The sequence below is a fragment of the Lynx canadensis genome, chromosome D1, assembly GCF_007474595.2.
Source record: "Lynx canadensis isolate LIC74 chromosome D1, mLynCan4.pri.v2, whole genome shotgun sequence".
NCBI lineage: Eukaryota > Metazoa > Chordata > Mammalia > Carnivora > Felidae > Lynx > Lynx canadensis.
In genome coordinates, this window is record NC_044312.2 from 110,239,937 (window position 1) to 110,261,077 (window position 21,141).

At 55.7% G+C, this 21,141-nt stretch overlaps 1 protein-coding gene across 1 annotated transcript; it reads left to right on the forward strand.

The window, feature by feature from the left end:
* Nucleotides 1-958: 958 nt before the first annotated feature.
* Nucleotides 959-16,564, forward strand: SYT12 (synaptotagmin 12). The gene is made up of 7 exons (XM_032594935.1): nt 959-1,009; nt 5,450-5,643; nt 7,630-8,022; nt 10,755-10,970; nt 11,504-11,624; nt 12,485-12,618; nt 14,329-16,564. The coding sequence occupies exons 1-7, from the start codon at nt 976-978 to the stop codon at nt 14,500-14,502; spliced, it is 1,266 nt and encodes a 421-aa protein (XP_032450826.1). The 5' UTR covers nt 959-975; the 3' UTR covers nt 14,503-16,564.
* The last annotated feature ends 4,577 nt before the right edge of the window (nt 16,565-21,141 follow it).

Below are 21,141 nucleotides of genomic sequence, written 5' to 3' on the forward strand. Positions count from 1 at the left end.
AGACACATTTACTTCTCAGCAAGGACAGTAATAAAACCATGAGCAGTCACCTGGGTTCAGGTAATGGCTTGCATGACGCCCGGACCTTTCTAGAACAACCTAGACCTTCCGCGTTCACAAAACTTGGAAGTGGAGGGTGGGGTGGGGAGGAAACCATCCTGAGTAGTGGAAGGACTGATAATAGAATATTGTGGAAATGCAGCCTTTCCTTTCCAATTGAAAGAAAAGCTTTTGAAGTAAGGCTTAGTGAACACCTCGAGGGCCCACGCTAATGAGTAGCAAAGAATCAAAGCCTCCTCGCTGGTCAGCCTGTTGTTGGTAGGATGGAAATGAGGTAGGGGTGCCAGATTTAGCAGATATAATATAAATACAGGATGCTCAGGAACTTTGGAGTTTCAGATAAACAATGAATATTTTTTTTAAGCGTAAGCATGTCCTAAATATTATATGGGACATACTTGTACTAAAAATGAATCAAATTCAAATGTCACTGGGCATCTTGTGCTTTATCTGGCAATCCTGACAGTAAGATGGTCTTAGACTGGTTGAAAAGAGCTTTAAAGTCCATTTTTTTTAAATGGTATTTAAGGGTGCCTGGGTGGCTCAGTCACTTAAGCGTCCAACTTCAGCTCAGATCATGATCTCGCAGTCCATGAGTTCAAGCCCCACGTCGGGCTCTGTGCTGACAGCTCAGAGCCCGGAGCCTGCTTTGGATTCTGTCTCCCTCTCTCTGTGCTCCTCCCCAGCTCATGCTGTCTCTCAAAAGATAAATAAACATTAAAAAAAAATTTTTTTTAATGCTATTTAAAAACCACCTACCTTTGGCTGAGCTCTCCTCACAGCTGAGTCTGAGCGCTGGATGACAGGCCCATTGGCATCGTGGAGGTCAAGGCGTAGGGTTGGGGTTGGTGGCCCTCCAAAGCCCTCCCTGCTGACTCTCTTTCCCCTTCCAGGCCCAGCGCTGCAGTGGGCGTCATGGCCATGGACGTGGCAGAATACCACCTGAGCGGTGAGTCCCAGTGGAAGCATGCCATCTCACGGGGCTCCCCGACCAGGCCTAGGGCAGGGGGTGTCAGTGGGACGTCAGTAATGGCCCTGTTTTACCAGTAAGGACAGTGACTTGCCCGAGGCCACACAACCTTGGGGACACGGGGCGGGGACCAGTCAGTCTAAGGTCTCGTCATCCTTCTGTGCCAATGGCTCCTTCCTGTGGAACCACCTCCCTACATTTGACTGGAGGAGTCCCCCAGGAGGCCCATGTCCCGTGCTCCCTAAGGAGAAACTGAGATGCAGAATCCGCTCCCCCAGGGCCATTCCTAGAGCCTGTTGAGTAGCCAAGTGAGAAGAAACCCAAGAAGGTTGATGTTAGAGCCACAGGACAATAAGCTCAGAGGTGGCCCAGTCCGGGGATGGCAAATATCTGAGATGCAGCCCCGACCTTCCTGTGTGTGCCCCAGTGGGTGCTGAGCTTGGGAACTGCCTCGAGATAGCAGCCGCTCTCCAGCTGATAGTGGGTGGTGTCAGAGCTGAGACATACTTGCCATGTTTTCTCGTGGGTTCCCCTCTCCATTTATAGATGGGAGAAGGGAGGCTCAGTGCAGGACACAAACCCAGGTCTTCTGACTCCCAGGCCAGTGCTCCCCAACACTCTAGCTGCTCCCCCGGCTCAGCCCCCTACCAGCCCAGAGCTGAGCTGAAGGGTAGACCAGGGACCACACTTTCACCTGCAGGCTCCCAGGCCTTGGCCCAGGCCCTGGCATGGCCTTGGGCAAATGATGAAACCTCTCGGAGCCTCCACTTACTCATCTGTAAAACGGGGGGCAGTGAGGCCTGCCTCAAGGACTGCCGGGAGGACTCGGTGACCTACGTTACACAAAGTGCCCAACCCAGCGCGAACACAGCTCTCTCCCAAAGCAGGCCTTTGCACATGCCCTTCCCTTTGCCCGGAGCACTTCCCTGCCTCTGCCTGGCTAAGCTCCCAGGACTGTGCGGGGGCTGGAGCCAGACTGTCAGGCAGCGAATATCTCCTCTGTCCCTCAGCTTCCTCATCTAGGCGATGAGAGTAATAATAGAACCTTCCTCACAGGGTTGTTCCGGGGTCTCCGTGGGTTAATATGCAATGAAGCGCTGGAACGGGGCCTGGCAAAGAGTAAACAGTAAAGGAAGCTATCATTACCGCCACGCCACTCGTCCGCCTCCACCTCCTCCTCATTTCTGGTCTCAGCTGAGGCCTCACTTCCCTTGGGAATGCTTCCCATACCACCCCAAGGCTGTAGTCAATAAAAGGAATAAATAAATGAGCATTAACAGTCATCATCTTGTGTCACCTTCCTGGGGCTTTTCCTTTCAATGCCCCCCTTTCCCAGCCAAGCGGGATGCAGGCTGCACGCCCTCAGGCCCTCCCTCCCCCCAGATCCTCGCTTTCAGGGGAGCCTGGCTCCACTGTGCCGGGTCACCTTGACCGTTATCTGCTAGGACCTCAGAACTCAAGGCCCACCTGCTTCCCTGCCCCTGGGACCACCCAGGCCCTGCCGGGAGCCACCTGAGGTTCACATGGACATCTCACTCTCCAGTTTACCAGGCCATCCCTTATTCATCAGACGCCGAGAACTTTCGTGTGCCTCGGCAGGGCTCGCCTGGGGCCCTCCGTAGATCTCTGTTGTGGTTTGGGTCAGCCCACAAATTACATTCTGTCAAGAAGTCAGGAGTAAACAGGGCTTGCTCACAGCCCCTCCATCCTGATTTCTAGCTTCTCTCATTTGTCCCTGGTCCCCACCCAGCCTTTATCCATAGGTCCTGTGATTTTTATGTCAAAATTGTGTGGTTAGACCGTGTCATGGATTGATTTTTTTTTTTCTTTTAACAATGCTGGAAACGTTTTCCTGCTCTGCCACAGTGACATCCTAATGACCTCGGTTCTCAAAGGCCAGTGATATTCCCTCCCAAGTCAGCACCACCAGCCCCCACTGGCCCCTCAGCTGGACCTTCAGGCTGTTTCCACATTTCTGCTGTTATAAATACAGTCTCGATGACTCACAGCAGACATAAAATTTGCTGGGATTTCTTCCGCAAGATAAATTCCCCAGGGCGGGACCGCTGCTTGGGATGCGTGGTCATCTCCACTCTCCAGATGAGGACGCTCAAGTTCAGAGTGGCTAGGTGGCTTGCCCAAGGAGCCAGGGCACCCGCGGCCAGGCTCTGCATTTCTTACCCTGTGGCCTTGGGCCAATGGCTGGGTGTGCTCACTAGCCTCTCCCAGCCCCGGCTGTCCTACTCTAGCAAGTGGAGGGAGAGACCTCATAAGGTGCTACATGCTGGATACGAGCCAAGGCTGCAGGCCGGGCCCTGCCCTTCTGCCCTGCCCCTAACCTACAATGAGTTAGCATTGTGGATTCTGACTGGAGTTGGCTGGGCTCAGGGGAACGGGCAGGGTGAGGCCTCCCACTCCCAGAGGGGCTGCCGCTGCTTCCTGATACCTTTGCAGCCGGGCTTCAGGGGCATGGTGACAGAGAGCTCCCCAGCCCCAAATGCCCCACTCTCTCTCCCCCACTGGACACTGAATGCTCTGGGCTCTGTACATCCCCTCCTCTGCTCGCCCTGAACTCCCAGTCCCTGGTGCCTTGGCCTGGTACATTTCTTGCTCCTCCTTCGTATCTCAGTTCAGATGCCCCTCCTCCAGGAAGCCCTCCTGGGCTGTTCTCGTCACTCTGTTTTGTGTATTTATTTGCCTACCTACCTCATCCCTAGACTGTGAGCTGCTTAAGGACGGGGCCTGGGGCTGGGGCTGACTCCCTCACCAGGGTGCTCGCACACCATAGGTGTTCAGTGGATGTGCAGTCGTCAGTCTTCACCCCTGAAATGCCCTCCCCACCTCTTTCTACCCTGCATAGTCTGGGGACTGTGCTGGGTCGAGGCTGGGTGGGGCAGTGGTTACTCCGGCCTGGCCTGAAGTCTGGCTGCCACAGCTGGCCTCCCAGTGCCATTCCTTCCTGCCTCTTTGACCTTGGGCAAAAGGTCATTTATTTTTGTAAATGTTTATCTTTGTGCACCCGTTTCCCCATTTGAATTGAGTTTAGAGGCAGCACTGGGAATGGTTTCGAGAATTCTATTTGCCAACAGGAGGTCACTTCTGCTAGTGGGGGCTCACCCAACACACTTGAGGGGGCAGTTAATTACTATGTCTGGGGACAGTGAGACTCAGGGAAAGTTATTTACTTATCAATGAAGAAAGCACATTTGAGCATTTGGATTTGTCTCCAAGTCCTGCACAGCCTAAAAGCTACCTCTCTCTCACTTCTGGCTGAGATTCTTTTTCTTTTTTTTTTTTGGTTGCAGCTTTATCGAGATAAAATTCACAGACCATACAATTTACCCACTTTAGGCATACAATTCAGTGCACGTAACACCTTGTGTACTCATCAGCACTATTAACTTTTAGAATACATTCATCATCCTCCAAAGCCACCCTGTATTCTGTGTTGCCCCCGCCCCAGTGCCCCCAGCCCCAGATAATCACTAATCAACTTTCTGTCTGTACAGATTTGTCTTGACATTTCAAATAAATAGAATCATACACGGGGCCCCTGGGTGGCTTAGTCGGTTAAGCGTTTGGCTTTGGCTCAGGTCGTGATCTCGTGGTTCGCGAGTTCGGGCTGCTCGTTGGGTTCTGTGCTGACAGCTCAGAGCCTGGAGCCTGCTTTGGATTCTGTCTCCCTCTCTCTGTGCTCCTCCCCCAATCGCTCTCAGTCTCTCTCTCTCTCAAAAATAAAAACATTAAAAATAAATAAATAAATAAATAAATAAATAAATAAATAAATGGAATCATACAACATGTGGGTTTTTGTGATGCCTTTCACTTAGCATGATGTTTTCAAGGTTCAACCACATTGCAACGTGTATCAGTAGCTTTATGTTGCCAAATTATATTCCGTTGTGTGGATGGACTACATTTTGTCCATCCATCAGTTGCTGGACATTGGGTTCTTCTAAATGAGGGTAAAGCAAAAATGGGGTCTTTCTTTTCTCCCCAAACCCCTTCCCTCTTCCTCCAGACCCCAAAAGGCTGCTTTGATTATCTGGAAGGCTATGAGCTCAGAGAACTCAAAAGGAGCGAGAAGAACCCCGTTTGTTGAAAGCCTAAGGAGCGTTTAACTGTTGTTCACAACTCTTTGTCTGGTCTGGCCATGTGTCCCCACCCCCATTCCACCCCTGGTAGGAATGGGTGCTTCTGTGGAAAAGGGGATAGAAGCAGAAATCGCAAGGTACCTATGTCTTATTCAACACTGGATCCCCTAGCACCTAGTACTGAGCCTAGCACACAGTAGTCACTCAATAAATATTTGTTCAGTGAATAAATAAGTCAGTGCTGAACTGCCTGCTTCTTGGGTGGGAGTCTCTAACCACTGGGGGACCCAGAGCCTACTAATGAGAGGCTGCCTTTCCCTTGCAGTCATCAAGAGCCCTCCTGGCTGGGAGGTGGGTGTCTACACCGCTGGGGCCCTGGCGCTGCTGGGCATTGCGGCCGTGAGCCTGTGGAAGCTCTGGACATCGGGGAGCTTCCCCAGCCCCTCCCCGTTCCCTAACTACGACTATAGGTACCTTCAGCAGAAGTATGGCGAGACGTACGCAGAGGCCAAGCAGAAGGTGAGGCTTCTGTCCCGGCGGTGGCCTCCTCTCCTCCCCGCTCCCTTGCTCTCTCCTGGTTAATTTCCTCCTGTGAACAGACACCCTGGTCCTCCTCCACGTTTCCAACATAGCCCAGTGCTGCGAAATCAGTGAATACTCGGTGAGGGGACTGAAAGTTTTCAATTTTAAAAACCATCCTGGGAAAAATACAGGAAAAAAACAAGCAAAACCCCTCCCCAAATGTCACCACCCAGTGGCAAATAACTGTTAACTGTATTTTAACTGTTAACATTTGGATTTCTTTCTCTCCGGTATTTTTAATGTATCCTCCAGTCTTTTTTCCATGCATAGGTTTTTATACAACGGGTGTCATTTCTACACAGAATTTTATACCCTGCTCTTTTCATCTCCCAGCCGAAAGCATTTTCCCATAATGTTGAGCCCCCGTCATAAGTATTATTTTAGCGTCAGATTCCTTTTTTATGTACGTGCCATGATTTACTAAATGCCATTGTAAATAATGCAGTGAATGTTGTATATGTAAAACTTTGTCTTCATTAGGGTTATGTACTTTGAATGGATGCCCAGATGTGGAATTACGTGTCAGGGACTACAAACACTTTTAGGGCTCTCAATATATACTGCTGAATGCTTCATCATTAGACGCTTGGCAGAGAATTTTTCTAGTATCATATAGAGTTCCAGAGACCACAGCCAGAATCTTTTACCAGATAGCAGCCCCACATGCTCATTCGTTTGGGGTGTGAAGGGACTATCTCCCATGGGGGGGGGGGGGGAGAGGAGGGGACAGAGAGGCGGAGACTGTAAATTGGCACAACTTTCCCAAAGAGCATTTTGGCAACATGTGTCAGCAGCTTTCGAAAGGGCTGTGTCCTCTGAGCTAGGATTTTAAGAAAGCTATTTGATTCTGCATTATTTATATTTGTGAAAAATTAGAAACAACATAAATGTCCAACAGTAGGGGGTCTGTAAGGTAATCACAGCTGTCCATTCAGGGACAAATTGGTGGCCCATTTTTAAGATGATAGTAATGGGGGGCACCTGGGTGGCTCCATCAGTTAAAAGTCTGATTTCACCTTAGGTCATGATCTCGCGGTTCGTGGGTTCGAGCCCTGCCTCGGGCTTTGTGATGACAGCTCAGAGCCTGGAGCCTGCTTTGGAGTCTGTGTCTCCCTGTCTCTCTGCCCCTTCTCTGCTCACGCTCTGTCACTCTCTCTCAAAAATAAGTAAACGTTAAAAAACATTTTTTTTTTTAATGATGGTAAAATGAGGGCTATGCAACAGCATGGGAGATGCTTGTGGCACAAAGACTTTTGTTTTCCCAAATCCTGAGGTCAACTGAGTGAAAGGAAAAATTTGAGTTTTAGGATGAGTGTTACCCAACACAAAAACCTTCTGTTGTGAACATTTTGGTAAACATCCTTGGAGGCTGCTCAGTAATCTGTTGAGTAGCTATCGTCTAGTTATTCTTACCCGTTCCCCCTGCTAACTACTTTTGCTTTAAAATTTTTAAGGTTTTTGTTTATTTTTGAGAGAGAGAGACAGAGAGACAGAGTGTAAGTGGGGGAGGGGCAGAAAGAGAAGGAGACAGAATCCAAAGCTCTGTCAGCACAGAGCCTGACGCAGGACTCGAACTCACGAACTGTGAGATCATGACCTGAGCCAAAGCCAGACGCGTAACCGACTGAGCCACCCAGGCGCCCTACTACTTTTCCTTCTTACAAACGTCACTGCAGTGAACATCTTTGTGCGTGGAACTCAGTCCATATCACGAAGCGTTTTGAGAAAAAGCTTTCTTTCCTCGGGGTTCGGGAGAGAAAGGTGAGTGATGTGAAATGGCATTAAACAAAGAACTTCCTGACTAGGGCAGGCACCGTTTCTGCACACAGGGAACGGAGGTGCCTTGAATGAACAGGGCTTACGAGACCAACCAACAGCCTGTTGCATCTGCCATGCTCCCACGTCCCGTTTTCTCTCCCCCAGAGAGTGCCTGCCTGGAATGCCCAGCGGGCCAGCACTCGGGCACCGCCCAGTCGCAAAGGCAGCCTCAGCATCGAGGACACGTTTGAGAGCATCAGCGAGCTGGGGCCCCTGGAGCTGATGGGCCGGGAGCTGGACCTGGCGCCCTACGGGACCCTCCGCAAGTCCCAGTCGGCCGACTCCCTGAACTCCATCTCCTCCGTGAGCAACACCTTCGGGCAGGACTTCACGCTGGGCCAGGTGGAAGTAAGCATGGACTACGATGCCGCCTCCCACACCCTCCACGTGGCCGTGCTGCAGGGCAAGGACCTCCTGGAGCGCGAAGAAGCCGGTTTCGAGTCCTGCTTCATGCGCGTCAGCCTGCTGCCCGATGAGCAGATCGTGGGCATCTCCCGGGTGAGTGGGGGCAGGGGAGGCACGCGCGGGGCTCTCGGGGAGCCCTCCCCAGGCCGCCAGGCCCGCGGGGCCGGGCCGGATGTGAGGAGGGTGCTACGCGACAGCTCTGGGTGCTAATCCCAGAGCCGGAGGTGTCACTAGCCTGACGACTCCCGCCGTGCGCGGTTCTCGGCAATCCTACCACGTATATCCAGTGGGTGGCAATTGTCCGTTCCCGTGCCTGTCCCCCGGGTCAGCTTGGGGTCCGGGTAGGAAAGGGGTGACATGTTCAAGTTGGCTAATTTGGGGACAGCTTAATGACAGGACTGTTAACAGTGGTGTGGGGCGGCCTCAGGGATGGAGCGGCACCCTCGTCTGAAGGGGCGAGGGGAAGGGGAGGCCAAAGGGGACAGGTGCGTGGCGGGGCTGCCACATTGATAGGCGCCGTGCCCTTTGGTCAGGGGACATGCTCAGACCACAGCAGTACCGCAGGGAAGGGCCTAGGGAAAGAGCACCCCCCAGCTCCCTGGGTCCTCTGGTTTCCCTGGAGTGACCCCCATTGTCCGACCCCAGACCCCACCAGAAGCCAGAGGCCGAAGGAGCCTGTTGATCAGCCCATGGAGGTCGGCTCCTGGGGGTGAGAACAGGGTGGGGAAGGCACCCAGCACCCTGCCCCACCAGGCTACCCCTCCATGGGTCCCTCTGTCTCGCCAAGAGAGGGAGCAAAGCCTTCATGAGACACGTTCTACTCCAGGCTGGATTAGGGGGAGCAGGGGCCCAGATGCCACGGTTGGGAGTCCTCTGAGGTGGGTAAGGTTGACGCCCAGCGGCCTCTAACCAAAGCAGGTGGAGCCTGAGGGTCTGTAGGACCTAGTGCTTTCTGAAGAGTCACCTGTGTCCAGTCACTCTACAGTGTTGAAGCGGGCTGTCCCTCGGGGGTGGACACCATCATCCCTCTCCCAGCCCACCCTGCCTCCCTCTCCCCAGGATGGTCAACAACTGACCACAACCCTGTGCATGTGGGGCCCAAGAGAGGCAGTTGGTGAGTGGTAAGGAGCAGGACCCTAAAACCTCACCCTCTGGGTTGAAATATCAGTGTCCCACTTCCTAGTAGCGTGACCTTGGATAAGTCCATAAGCTCTCTGCGACCCAGCTTCCCCATCTGTCATATGAGCAACATAATTCTTGAGGAAGGGGTGTGCTACTATATGCAAAGTCCTCAGCCCAGTCCCTGGGAAGTGATCAACAGGTTGTGTATCAGGACCAGGAAGTGTCCCTGTTGAGCCTGGATCCACGCTGCCTATGGCCTGGACTGCCTAGGAGATCCTGGGTGGTTCTGGACACCTTCCGTGAGAAGGGACATTAGCAGACAGCAGCCACCACAGCCTGATGTGTGCTGAGAGTCTGGTTCACAGAGCCCACCCATCCGTGATTCTCTCATTAGCCCCAGTGGGATGGACCGAGGGCATCTTACAGATGAGGAAACAGGTTCAGGAGAGTGCTTTGCCCAACACATCCCCAGGACCTGGCCCGGGGGTTCCCATTTCCCGTCACCTGTGTGCTCATAAAACATAACACACAGAGAATGGATAGTTCGGGAACCCGAGCCCCTGTGGACAGGGGACAGCAAAGTGACTCGTGTGGCAGGAGGAGGGAGAGATGGGGCCAGATCATGAAAAGCCTAAATGCCAAGGTCAAGATCAGGAGGTAGACTTAATCCCACAGGGGAAGGAGCCCTTGAAGGTCCTCAATCAGGCAATTGGGTGGGGAACGTGGCTCCCAGGGAGCAGTGGAAGAGGAACCTTCCCACGAGCCAGGCAGTGACCAGAGTGTGCTTCAGTGCGCCTGGAGGTGCTGACAGATTCATTCCCAGGAAGGCAGGCTTCTCAGCATCCTAGCCCAGCTAGTCCCAGCAAGTAGGTGGCTGCCCCCAGGCTGGGCAGCCCCCCAGCCTCAGGCGAAGTGCCGGAGATGAGAGCTCCTCTCTAAATATCGCCAGGCAGTGACTAAGGCAACCCCCAATGGGAAAGGGGAGCCGTGCCCACCAGGACACCTTCCCGGGGGGGGGGGGGGGGGGGAGTCTGCCCACAGCTTCCTGGGAGGAGGCCAGAGGCACCCGCCAGGCAGGACGGGGCTTGGAAGTGGAGTCTTCCCAGCCTCGCCCGATCGCTCCATCCGTCCGTCCATCCCACAACATTCAGACCATCCTGGGCCAGGCTCTGCGGGGGCCGGGACATCAGCAGCTCTCGACTCCACAATTACCTGTACTTCCTGCACGCCTGGCCCAGGGCTGGACCTGAACACACACGACAAAGAGGAGACCAGTCTCTCCTGGGCATCGCGAGGGTTCTGTGGAGCCGTGCGCACTGAGGGTGGGAATCAGTTGGTGTCAGAGTGTGGAAGTTTCCAATGCCAGGCCGCCACTGAGAGGAGGACAGGGGGCTTTTAAATCCTCAGGGCTGGGGTGGCCGGCTGGCTCAGTCAGTAGAGCACGCGACTCTTAAATCTCAGGGCTGGGGGTTTAAGGCCCACGTCGGGTGTGGAGCCTACTTAAAAAAAAAAAAAAAAATCCCCAAGGCTGAGCCACCAAAGAAAGAATTGGCATTGAGGTCGTGGGACAGCAGAGCCAGGACTCTAGCCCAGGCCTCTGGACTCTCTGTCCGGTGCTCTCTCCCCACCATGGCCTCACGGGCGTCTGGCTGCCACCTCCTCCCCAGAGCTGAAGCTCCCTCCACGTCCCTTTCTCTGTGCAGATCCAGAGGAATGCCTACTCCATCTTCTTTGACGAGAAGTTCTCCATTCCCCTGGACCCTGCAGCCCTGGAGGAGAAGAGCCTGCGGTTTTCCGTGTTTGGCATCGATGAGGACGAGCGGAACATCAGCACGGGCGTGGTGGAGCTGAAGCTTTCTGTGCTCGACCTCCCGCTACAGCCCTTCAGCGGCTGGCTCTACCTACAGGACCAGAACAAGGTCAGTCCACCCATGAAGAGAGCGTCACACGCACCCGTCTCCGAGCGGGGAGTCCACTGTCCTCCACGACAGCCCGAGCCCTGACTTCTTTAGGAAATGACAGAGAGAGAGGCCTGAGCCACGTTCACAGAAACTGTTTACCGCATGAAGCGAAAATGCCCTAATTACTGTTTACCACTCTTCTGTCGTTGCTATTTAAGCAGAGGATGTACGAACCCAGTCCACTTGGACCTCTGTGTGCTACCGCTACAGAATGTTTTCCCTGGGCTGGAATGAGGGACTGCCTCTGGTTGCCACAGGCAACCTCTGGTCCTCCTTCCAAGGCAGGACCCAGGCCTGGTGGGAGGGGGGGCTGGCGCATGCCTCGTGGAGCGGGGAGTGGGGTCCCTTTCTCAATCCCACCAGCCTGGTGCCTCATGTAAGGGCAAGAGTAAAAACTTCTCAGTGGAGAAGGAAGTTCCTGCCTTTCCCTGGACCTCTCAAGTCCTCAGGGGGGCCTCGGAAGCCCTCTGAGCCAGTCACCTGTCCTCCAGGCTGCCGACGCTGTGGGCGAGATCTTGCTGTCCCTCAGCTACCTCCCTACGGCTGAGCGCCTCACTGTGGTGGTGGTGAAGGCCAAGAATCTCATCTGGACCAACGACAAGACCACGGCAGGTAAGGCCCTGCTGGCTGGCTGGCTCCTTCACGTGGCTGGTGGGAGCTGTGACCCAGCTGCTAGGCCAAGGGCAGCGGGAGGCGTCAGCAGGTGTGGGGCATCGTACCAGGCCCCTCCACCCCCAGCTTTGGCCGAGCTCAGGAGCCAGGAGCCCAGGAGTTCGGGATGGTGGGGGAGATGGGAGTCTGAGAGCAGGTGCCTGGGGTGCGGGGAAGAAACCACGGTAGACAGACACCCGCTTCCCAGGACTAGAATTCATGACAGAAGCTCCACTCCCAGAAATTGGACTGTATCCCAGATCCCACATGGGGGCCAGGGCCACCAGGAGGGTGTGGGTGCCAGGCAGGACCTGATGCCCCTAGTCTACAGGAGCAGAACTAGAAACCAAGGGCTGGGGGAACGACCTAGCGGGAGCCTCGGGGGATCCATGGTCCAGGCAGGTACAGCAAGGACACCCAGTGCGGGGAGGGTGACAAGTAGAGAGGGACTCATTATTTCAGAGTTGGGCTCCACTGAGCGGGCGCAGGGTGACTCAGGCCTGACGTCTGTGCTCATTATAGAATGAGAAGTGGTGGGTCCTTCCCACTCCCCAGAGCGTCACGTGAAGGGAGCACTTGTGTGGGCCGGGAGGCAGTCTGCCTGAGCCCAGGGCCCAGCTCTTCTCCTGACTCGTGTAGGAGCCTCAGTTTTCTCATCTGTAAAATAGGAAAGAAATAAAGGCCCAATGGCAGGACTGTAGGAGATAATGGCAACAGAGAAGGCTCGGGGAACTTGGAGCCAGCAGGCTGCGAGGACCAGGCAGAGCTATGCCAAGTGGATGTGGCCTTGGCCCTGACCCCCACCCCTTGCTCACCCACAGACCCCTTCGTCAAAGTGTACCTGCTTCAGGATGGGAGGAAGATGAGCAAAAAGAAGACAGCCGTGAAGAGGGATGACCCCAACCCAGTGTTCAACGAAGCCATGATCTTCTCGGTGCCAGCCATCGTGCTCCAGGTGAGGGGGGATGGCTCAGGGGTGGAGGCCAGGCCAGGTGGCTCCTGGGCTCTGGGGCCACTCCAGGCCCTTGGCCTAGCTTCTTAGGGTTCCTGCAGGTGGTACTGGTTTGTCTCAAGCCCTCCCTTTCTAGTTGAGAGGCATTTATGGAGCACCCACTAGGTAGTAGCCCTGTGGTCAGTGCTGGGACACAGGCACTGCTTCCTTGTTGCTCACAAGGGGAAGGTGGAAAATCCCCAGACAATCCTTTTTTTGAGAGAGAGAGAGAGAGAGAGAGAGAGAGAGAGAGGGCACAAGTGAACGAGGGTAGATAGAGGGAGACAGAGAGAATCCCATGAGAGGCAGAGAGAGAGAGAGGGAAGCAGGGCTCACCCGAAGAGGGGCTCGTACTCACCTGATGCAGGACTCGAACTCACAAACCATGAGATCATGACCTGAGCTGAAGTCAGATGCTTAACTGACTGAGCCACCCAGGCACCTCTCCAGACAATCCTAATCCACTAAGCGCATGCCAGACTTTGGCGGCCCGGGGAGGCTTTAACGAGAGGGGTTAGCTAAGCCGAGATCTGGGGGAAGCCGGTTCCCGGTGGAAGGAGCTGCAAAGGCCTGCAGATGAGCCAGGGGAGCCCAAGGGCCCACAGTTCTGGCCCGAAGTCTCTGGAGACTCTACCTGCAGAGACCCTGCCGAGCTCCCCACACCTCCATGGATTTCAGAAGGTCATGGGCCCCAGGGAGACCCCTCTCCTGGCACAGATGTCACAGACCAAGGGTGGGGGGTTACAGAGGATATGGCCTGTGCCACACCGGTGGCCCTGCTTGCATGCCTCAGAGGATGGGGAGCTTACCACCTCCCCTCACTACCTCCTTCCATGCTGGGGCATTCCTGCCAGTGAGAACGTCCTTTTGTGCCCTGAGCCAAAACCTGCCCCTGAGTCACGGGGCTGTACAGAACCCACCTAATCTGACACCCCATCTGAATTTGAAAGCCCAGAACTCTGCCTTACTCTGGAAGCTCCTAATCCAGGCAAATATCCCAGTGCCTGGAGTTGGTGCTGGGTGTCCTTGCCTTGTCCTGCCACCTTCGTGGGACAGACTGTCCATCTGTCCCCTACTTCCCTCGGAGCGGCTGTAGCGCCTCTAGTCTACAGCCTCCGAGGGTGGGAGACCTCTTCGGGCCAGGGCGGCGGTGGAGGAGGAGGGAGAGCGGGGGTGAGGAGAAGAGAGAGAGGGTCAGTCTGGGTTTGGGTTTCAACCTCTCCACTCCGATCTCAAGCACATTCTTTTCCTTCCTCAGCTGTGAGTCCAACATGTGATCATATTAGGAATAACCAGACATCTGAGATGCTCTGTGTACAGGCACTATTCTAAGCAGTCGACACATTTTAACTCATTTTGTTCCCGGTACAGGTAGGAACTACGATTATTACCATCCTCCAGATGGGAGGCTAAGTAGGAAGAACCCAAGGTCACACAGCAAGGGAGGTGGTGAGGCCAGCATCTGAACCTGGCAGTCCAGAGCCGCCACTGTGTCGGGAGGCAGCAGCAGAAGCCTGTGGGCATAGGCAGATCAGGGGATCTGAATCAGACAGATTCAGGGAGCCACTCCTGGCAGCCCGCTGGGGCCTGGCACCTGTAGACAGGGTCCTGGGAGCCACGGAGGGCCTCCGGCACTGCCCCCGGTCCCCAGCACCCATGTCACTTCCTCCCTAGGACCTGTCTCTCCGTGTGACGGTGGCTGAGAGTAGCAGCGATGGCCGAGGGGACAACGTGGGCCATGTCATCATCGGGCCGTCAGCCAGTGGCATGGGCACCACGCACTGGAACCAGATGCTGGCCACGCTGCGCAGGCCCGTGTCCATGTGGCACCCTGTTCGGCGAAACTAGCAGCTGGAGAACGGGCCAGGGTGGGCACTGAGCTGCCTGGGGCCCGGCGCAAGCTCCGCTCTGATGCCCCTCCATAGTCCAGCAGGAGCCATAAATGCTGGGGTCCCCCACTGGAGCCCCCATGAGCCATCTTGGTCCATCTGTCCAGACTGCAGTGGAGGAACAGGCCTGGCCAGGTGTCTAGGGACCCAGGATTTTCTCCCACTGAGGACCAGCTGTGGCTGGGCTGTGACCCAGGGCAGCCTGGCACTGGCCCTTTGTGCCCCCATTTTGAGATCCCCAACAGGCTGCTGGGAGGCCAGTGCCAAGCTCGGCCACATGCAGGAACCGAGTGAGTCTTGGGGGCCAGGTGCTGTGCTAGGCACCAGCAGTCGTGACATGAACAGGACACAGCCCCTAGCATGTCCGGAGGGCAAGACCCCCTGCCCTGGGGATCTGCTCAGTGCTGAATGTGGACTTGGGAGGGCTCTGGGGTCTGCTAGGACGAGATGGGAGCCGAGCCCTGAGGGGCAGGGAAAGAACTAAATGTGTCCCAGGCAGGCAGCCAGCCTCAGCAAGGCAGGGACGTGAACTTCCGTATCACAAACTGTCCTACTGCAGTGGACACGAGGGCCTTTCTCTGCGCAAGAGAAGTGACCAGGAGACCAGGCCAAGCAGAGGGCTGCAGGGTGCGGCAAACACTGGCTCTGGAATCACGCTCTATGAAATCTGCTCCCTTGAACCGTGACCCTTGCAAAGCCCAGAGGTCTGAAGAGGCCCAGAGCCAGGTCCTTGTGTTCGGTCCCAACTGAATTAGGCATTGGCTCCATGGCGTTTGCTGGGGTACCTCCAGGCTAGGCCCTTTGGGAAGAGAGATGCCTCGGCCTCTAGGGAGCTGGAGGGCAGTGGGAGGGCCAGAATACAGACTGCAGGGGGCCCATGGGAGAGGCTTTTGTGGGCTGCCCGTGCGTGGTGTAGCAGGAGGCCCTCGAGCTGGGCCTTGGAGGAAAGGGGCCGCCTGAGCTGGGGCATTGAGGGGAAGTGGAGGGGTGTCCGGATGGAGGGTGGGGTGGGGGCAGGTTTGAATGCCAGACGGGGAAGGAGGTGGCACTGGGTGTCCTAGGTCGAGTTCCAAAAGCAGACCCTGAGATTCTCAGGCGAGGGGTTTATGCAGGGTGGGGGTGCGGGGGAGGCAGGGAGCCCTCTGGAGAAAACTGTAGGGGAGAGAGGAAAGCCAGGGAGCAGGGACAGAAGCTAAGTAAGTTGTGGCTTTAGGAGTGTCTAGCTCCAGGCTGATGGCTTGAAGTCTGATGGAGGAGCTCTGTGACCGGCACCCCAGAGGGGTCCTGCCCAGAAGCAAACGGGCTGGGCTGTTTTGCCCCCACAGGGCTTTGGCTACCACCCCGCCCCAGCTGGAGGAAGAGCGCATACCTTCCAGATGTCGCCGGCTGAGGCGCCTCCCATCCGCCAAAGGCAGCCCCAGAGAAGCAGGCGGCCCGAGGGGTGGGTGCCCCTGCTGGTTCATCAGGATGGGGTGGGGAGCGGGGCGTGTTGTGGCATCTGCTCCCAGGGGCCACCCTCAGGTCAGGACATGGGCCCTCCGGCTGGCTGCCTCTGGTCCTGATGAGCTACAGAGACCCAGGCCCAACCAGTTATCTCCAGTGATGCTGCGGGAGCCCAGAGTGGTCATGGGCTGGAGGCAGAACTGTGGCTCTCCCCACCTAACACAGCTGTGGCCCAGGCCTGTGGCCCATACCAGGAGGTCTGCACGGCCCAGGCCAGCACGGGGTCCGGGGACACAGCTGGTGAGCCTCTGGAGCCGGGGAGACGCCAGACTCTTTTCTGCCGCAGTGGCTCCGCAGCATAGGCCATTTACTCCCACCTTCTCTTCCCCCTCTTTCTGTCCCTCTGACTGCATGAAATGTTGACTGTGTACCCGAGATGGGCATGGTGGGGACCAAGTCTGCTGACTGGAATGATTCTAGAACCAAAATAAAGCTGGGGCAGGAAGGAGGGGGCTTCCAGGGAGCCTTGCTCAGCCCCAAATCACCTTGGTCTCTTCTCCAGGAATCAGGGACTTGTGTGGGTTACTCTGAGTAGATTACCCTGCTGCTGGGTGCCCAGAGGGAAAGGAGACCACCACAGGGACCAATGCCATCAGACTGCTTGGGAAGCTCTAAGAGGGGGACCCTGAGTCAGGTCTGGCGGGGAGGATAGCGTTAGGGAATATCACGGAGGGCTTCCTGGTGGTATCGCTGAGTTGTCTTCAGGGCAAAAAGAAGCGTAAGGTTGAAAAAGGTGGATAAGGCCTAAAAAGCATTCCTGGAAGAGAGAACAACACGCACAAAAGGGCAGGAGTGGGCAAAAACTTGGCCAATTTGTCAACCTTGCTAGAGCAAAGTTGGGGGAGGCTGGGGAGAAGGGAGCCAGAAGAAAGGCTTAGAGGGGAGGAGGGTCGTGCAAGTTCAGTGCGTGCTGGTACCAGCCACAACCCTACCTACTTAGAGGGAGGTACCGTTGTACTGTGGTCATCCCCTCTTTTGCAGAGATGGAAACCGAAGCTCAGAGAAGTTAGGCAACTAGTCCAAGATCACACAGCCAGAAAGTCTCAGAGCGGGCATTCAAGCTCCAGCTGTCTGGCTCCACAGCTCAGGCTCTTAACCATCAAGCTACACTGTCCCCTTTCACCAAGTCCTCCAGGGGGGGCTGAGGGGCAGCGGAGAAGCCCCTGTGGATCCCAGGCTGCTCTGGTTTCTCCCTCCCCTGCCCTGGAAGATCACAGCAAGTGCTGGAGGATGACCTGGGTGGGGATTACCAGCCGCCCCCAGGAAGCCTGTGAAGAGCTCTCGTGGACTCCCCCTCTTGCTGAAGGAGATGAAAGCAGGAGCCTTGCAGTGCAGGGAGGACTGTGCACCTGGTGGAGGAGAGAGGGACCCCCAGGCAGGGGAACTACTTGGTGTCGCATGTGTCCGGGGAGCCACACAGCCACTGGGCCCCGTCAGAGGAGCAGGTCAGAGGGAGGGGGGAAGAGGCTTCTGAGCGGCTTTGGAAGTGATGCGCAGGGACACCGGCGAGCGCTGCTCTTGGTCAGCGCGGGGCAGTCTGAGCTGCTTCTCAGTTTCAGGTTCATTCCGCACAGCCCAGAGTGCACTACTGACCTCTCTTTTCTCCTATACCCCCCACCCCACCCATTCTTCCCCCTCCCAGCCCTAGGCCCGTGGGCCTGCCCCCAGTGTCCCAGGCCCCCTCCATCTGGGAGCCTTCAGGGATCAGCCGAGCCGCACCCAAAAGCACAGGTATGGAGGTCAGTGACCTGACCTCGGCAGCGGCTGGGCCACACCTGCGTGTGGAGGGGCAGGGCGAGCCACCGTATCATCCGCAGCCGACTGCCGCTCAGACCTTCACTTCCTCTCTCCTGCCCCGGCCATCTATGCCTGCAGACACCCAAAGGGACAAACGGAAAGGCTAAATAAACACTAAGATTGGGCCACGAGGGCCCCTCAGCCTCTGCCCACCCTCCCCCATTATCAACCTCATTCCACCCAGAAGGATCGAGAATGGGGAGGCGGGGAGAGGAGGCAAGGGCAGGAGTCCTGCCTCCCCAGCCCTGAAGTCCAGTTAAATGGTAGCTGGAGTTGAGCTGATCTGGGGGAGACCAGACAGAAGGGACCTTGGGAGAAGAGGCACTTCTGGGTTCTACCTGCCATAGTTTGGACAAGTCCCTTCCTGTTGAGAGCCTCAGTTTCCCCATCTTGTCCCCTTCTTGTCTTAACAAGAAGAACTCTAAAGGCTCCCCACACCTCTGACTTTTGGGGATTCTGTGTGGAGGAGCTCTAAGGCCCCAAATGCCTTGGTTAGAATCTCAGCTTCTCCACGTATCAGCTGTGGGATCTTGGGCAAATTATCTGTCCTCTTTAGGCCTCAGTTTCCTCCTTTGTCAAAGGATAAGAATAATACATAATAGGATGGAATGAAATGTACACGTGCCAAGTGTATGTCACCCAGGAGATGCTCAGTAAACGTGCGGCCAGGGTTTTGGGTGAAAGAGTTCTGGCCACGGGCAAGACCTCTTGGGATCTGGTGTTTGAGATGAAAGGGAGGGGAGGGCACATAGGGAGGCGGGAGGAGCAAAGATCCCACCAAGGCATCCCAAGGGTGCATAACTGGACCTCTGAAGTTCCATGCACCACCGGCATCCACGTTCCCTCTCCTTCAACCACCCATACGCACCCCACGCCCCAAGGCAGGAACTCCAAGCAGAGCCCACAGCCCTCATGATGATGGTGCAGGGAGCAGAGCGGCCACATGGCGGCAGCAGAGACTCGGCTGGGGCCCCAGGGAACTCCCGGCCTCAAGGTGGATGGGGTGGGATGCCAGGTGGGCTTGAGCAGATGGAGGCTGGAGGGTGGTCACCTGTCTGCTGACCCTGCAGTCAGGTCATGCACTGTATTTACTCAACTATGCGATCATTTGTTCCTGTTTTCATTTCTCCAAGTTTGTCTGTTCTTTTGAGTCAACCAATCTTCCTTCTTTCCTTCCTCTCCTCTCTGCCCCATTTTCCTTCCTTTCCCCTCTGTCCAACCAGGCAGTCAATTGGACATAACATCTTGAGCCACAGCTGGGTGCCAGCCTGGGGCAGGCACTGCTGTCTAGGGGTACAGAGGTTGGCCTTGGTCTCTGGCCTTTAGGTGCTCAAGGCTGGGGGCTGGAAGATCCTGCCTGGCCACCTGCATCCCCAGGAGAGGATTCCATGGCAGGCCGAGAGCCAGCCTGGCCACCTCTGATGTTCTGGGGTCTGCAAGGCAGACTGCCCACTGTGCAGAGTGGCAGAAGAGCTCTGGACTTGGGACTGGTGGGGTCTCAAGGGACAGAGACATCCACAGGCCTTCAAGGATAGCCCCCCCCCCCCAGAAAACAGTAAACAGTACCCTGGCCAGGCAGACTGTGACCTGGGCCACCTCCAAAGTAAGCCCCAGTAAAATGGTGCTGTCCAGGGCCCAGCAATGTCTGAGATTCAGGGAAATCCCTGGCCAACCAGAGCAGATTCCCCTTACCCAGTAACTAAGCTCCCTCCTGCAGAAGCATGAGCATAAAGTGGAGGTAAGGCTGGGGCTTCACATCAGGAGATCTGGGTTCAAATCCTGACTGTGTCTAGCTAGGCTGAGACAAGCCACTGCCTTTCTCTGAGCCTCAGTTCCCAAATCTGTAGAATGAAGAAAGCAGATCCCTTGTTCTGCCCACCTCACAGTCTGATGGCTGAATGAAATACTGCATACCAGGTATGATGTCGGGAGAGAGCCCTGCTGCGTGCCCAGACTCGGGTTCCAATTCAAGTTCTACCTCTTACTAGCTGTGAATCTCAAACGGGAAGTGAACCTCTCTGGCCTCCAGGTTCCTCATCTGTAAAATGGGGCTAATGATTCCCACCTGCGAAGGGACAGTGCCTGCACAGGGTTAGCAATCCATTAATGGGCGCTGTTATTATTAGGAAGTGCTCAGCGAAACTGTAAGGCATGACAGACGTCAAGGATATCATTAGAATGATTATCCCTATAGCAACCAAGGCCAAACGCCTCTGCCTGACTCTCAGCTCCCTCCACCCCCAGTCTGGCCCCACCTGCCTCCTAGCCTTGCCACCCAAAGCCTGATGACAGCATCAGTGGGGATGACAAGGCTGACAGCTGATCGTTGGGGAACTGGGCGCCTCCCAACCACTCCTTGGGGCGGGGAGCCCTGCTCCGTAGCTACACACCCAGCTCAGCACCAAGTCACTGCTCAGCCCTTTGGCAGTTTCGGGGAGGAAAGGGCACCTAAAGGGTGGGGATTTCATGAGATGCTCTCTCTATCCAGGTGAGGCTCCATTCAACCTGCTGCCTATGGCCCTGGGTGAGCTTGGAATAAGAGTCAGGGGTCTGGGCTCTACCTCTGTGCAACGAAGACAGTGACTCCTGCCCCAGCTGCCTCTTTGGTCCACAGTGAGGTCCAATGGGGGCTCAGTGTGCTTTTCCACCTGCCCAGTTTTGTACACCACAAGGGATGACGTCATGACCTGCGTGGGGAAGGGGGTGTGAAACCCAAAGACTTCTACCCTCTCTGTTCCTTTGAGCTTCACTGAAAACAGTCGGTCCAGACTCTGGGGAGACCCTTGTGCCCATTTTCAAAAGATTTCAATTCTGGCTGCTAACAGGGGTGGGCAGTCGGGGGACAGTGAGTTTTCATTTCAGTTCTGTATTTATTCCCAGCATCCAGAGTGCTCCACTATCCAGGCCCCATTTGAACCTCAGCTTCTCCTGACACCAGCTCCCCAGCCCGACCTCACCTTCCATCACAGGGAAGGACTGCAAACCCCCCAAGGTGCCCCCTCTCTCTTGCCTCCATACTATGCATGTACCGCTCCCTCAGTTTGGAACACCTTTCTCCCTCCCCCTCAACACTCAGCCCCCTCTTCTCAGAAGGGTTTCCTGACCCCCACCCCACCTGGATAAGGAGCCCCTCTTCCCTGCTTCTGTCCTGCTGCCTGTCCCCATCTCTGTTGCAGCTCTAATCACACCGACATCCTCCCTGTCTCCCATCCTAGGCATGGGCTTCTCAGAATAGGGACTTCGTCTTGAACAGTTCAGGGTCCCCAGGCCCTTGGGCGTCAGTGGTGGTTAAATAATA

What these genes read in the sequence shown, in the direction of transcription:
- SYT12 (XM_032594935.1), top strand. Translation starts at nt 976, where the DNA reads ATGGCCATGGACGTGGCAGAATACCACCTGAGCG. An exon ending in GGCAGAATACCACCTGAGCG is followed by an intron (nt 1,010 to 5,449) that starts GTGAGTCCCAGT and finishes TTTCCCTTGCAG; the next exon opens with TCATCAAGAGCCCTCCTGGC. An exon ending in AGATCGTGGGCATCTCCCGG is followed by an intron (nt 8,023 to 10,754) that starts GTGAGTGGGGGC and finishes TTCTCTGTGCAG; the next exon opens with ATCCAGAGGAATGCCTACTC.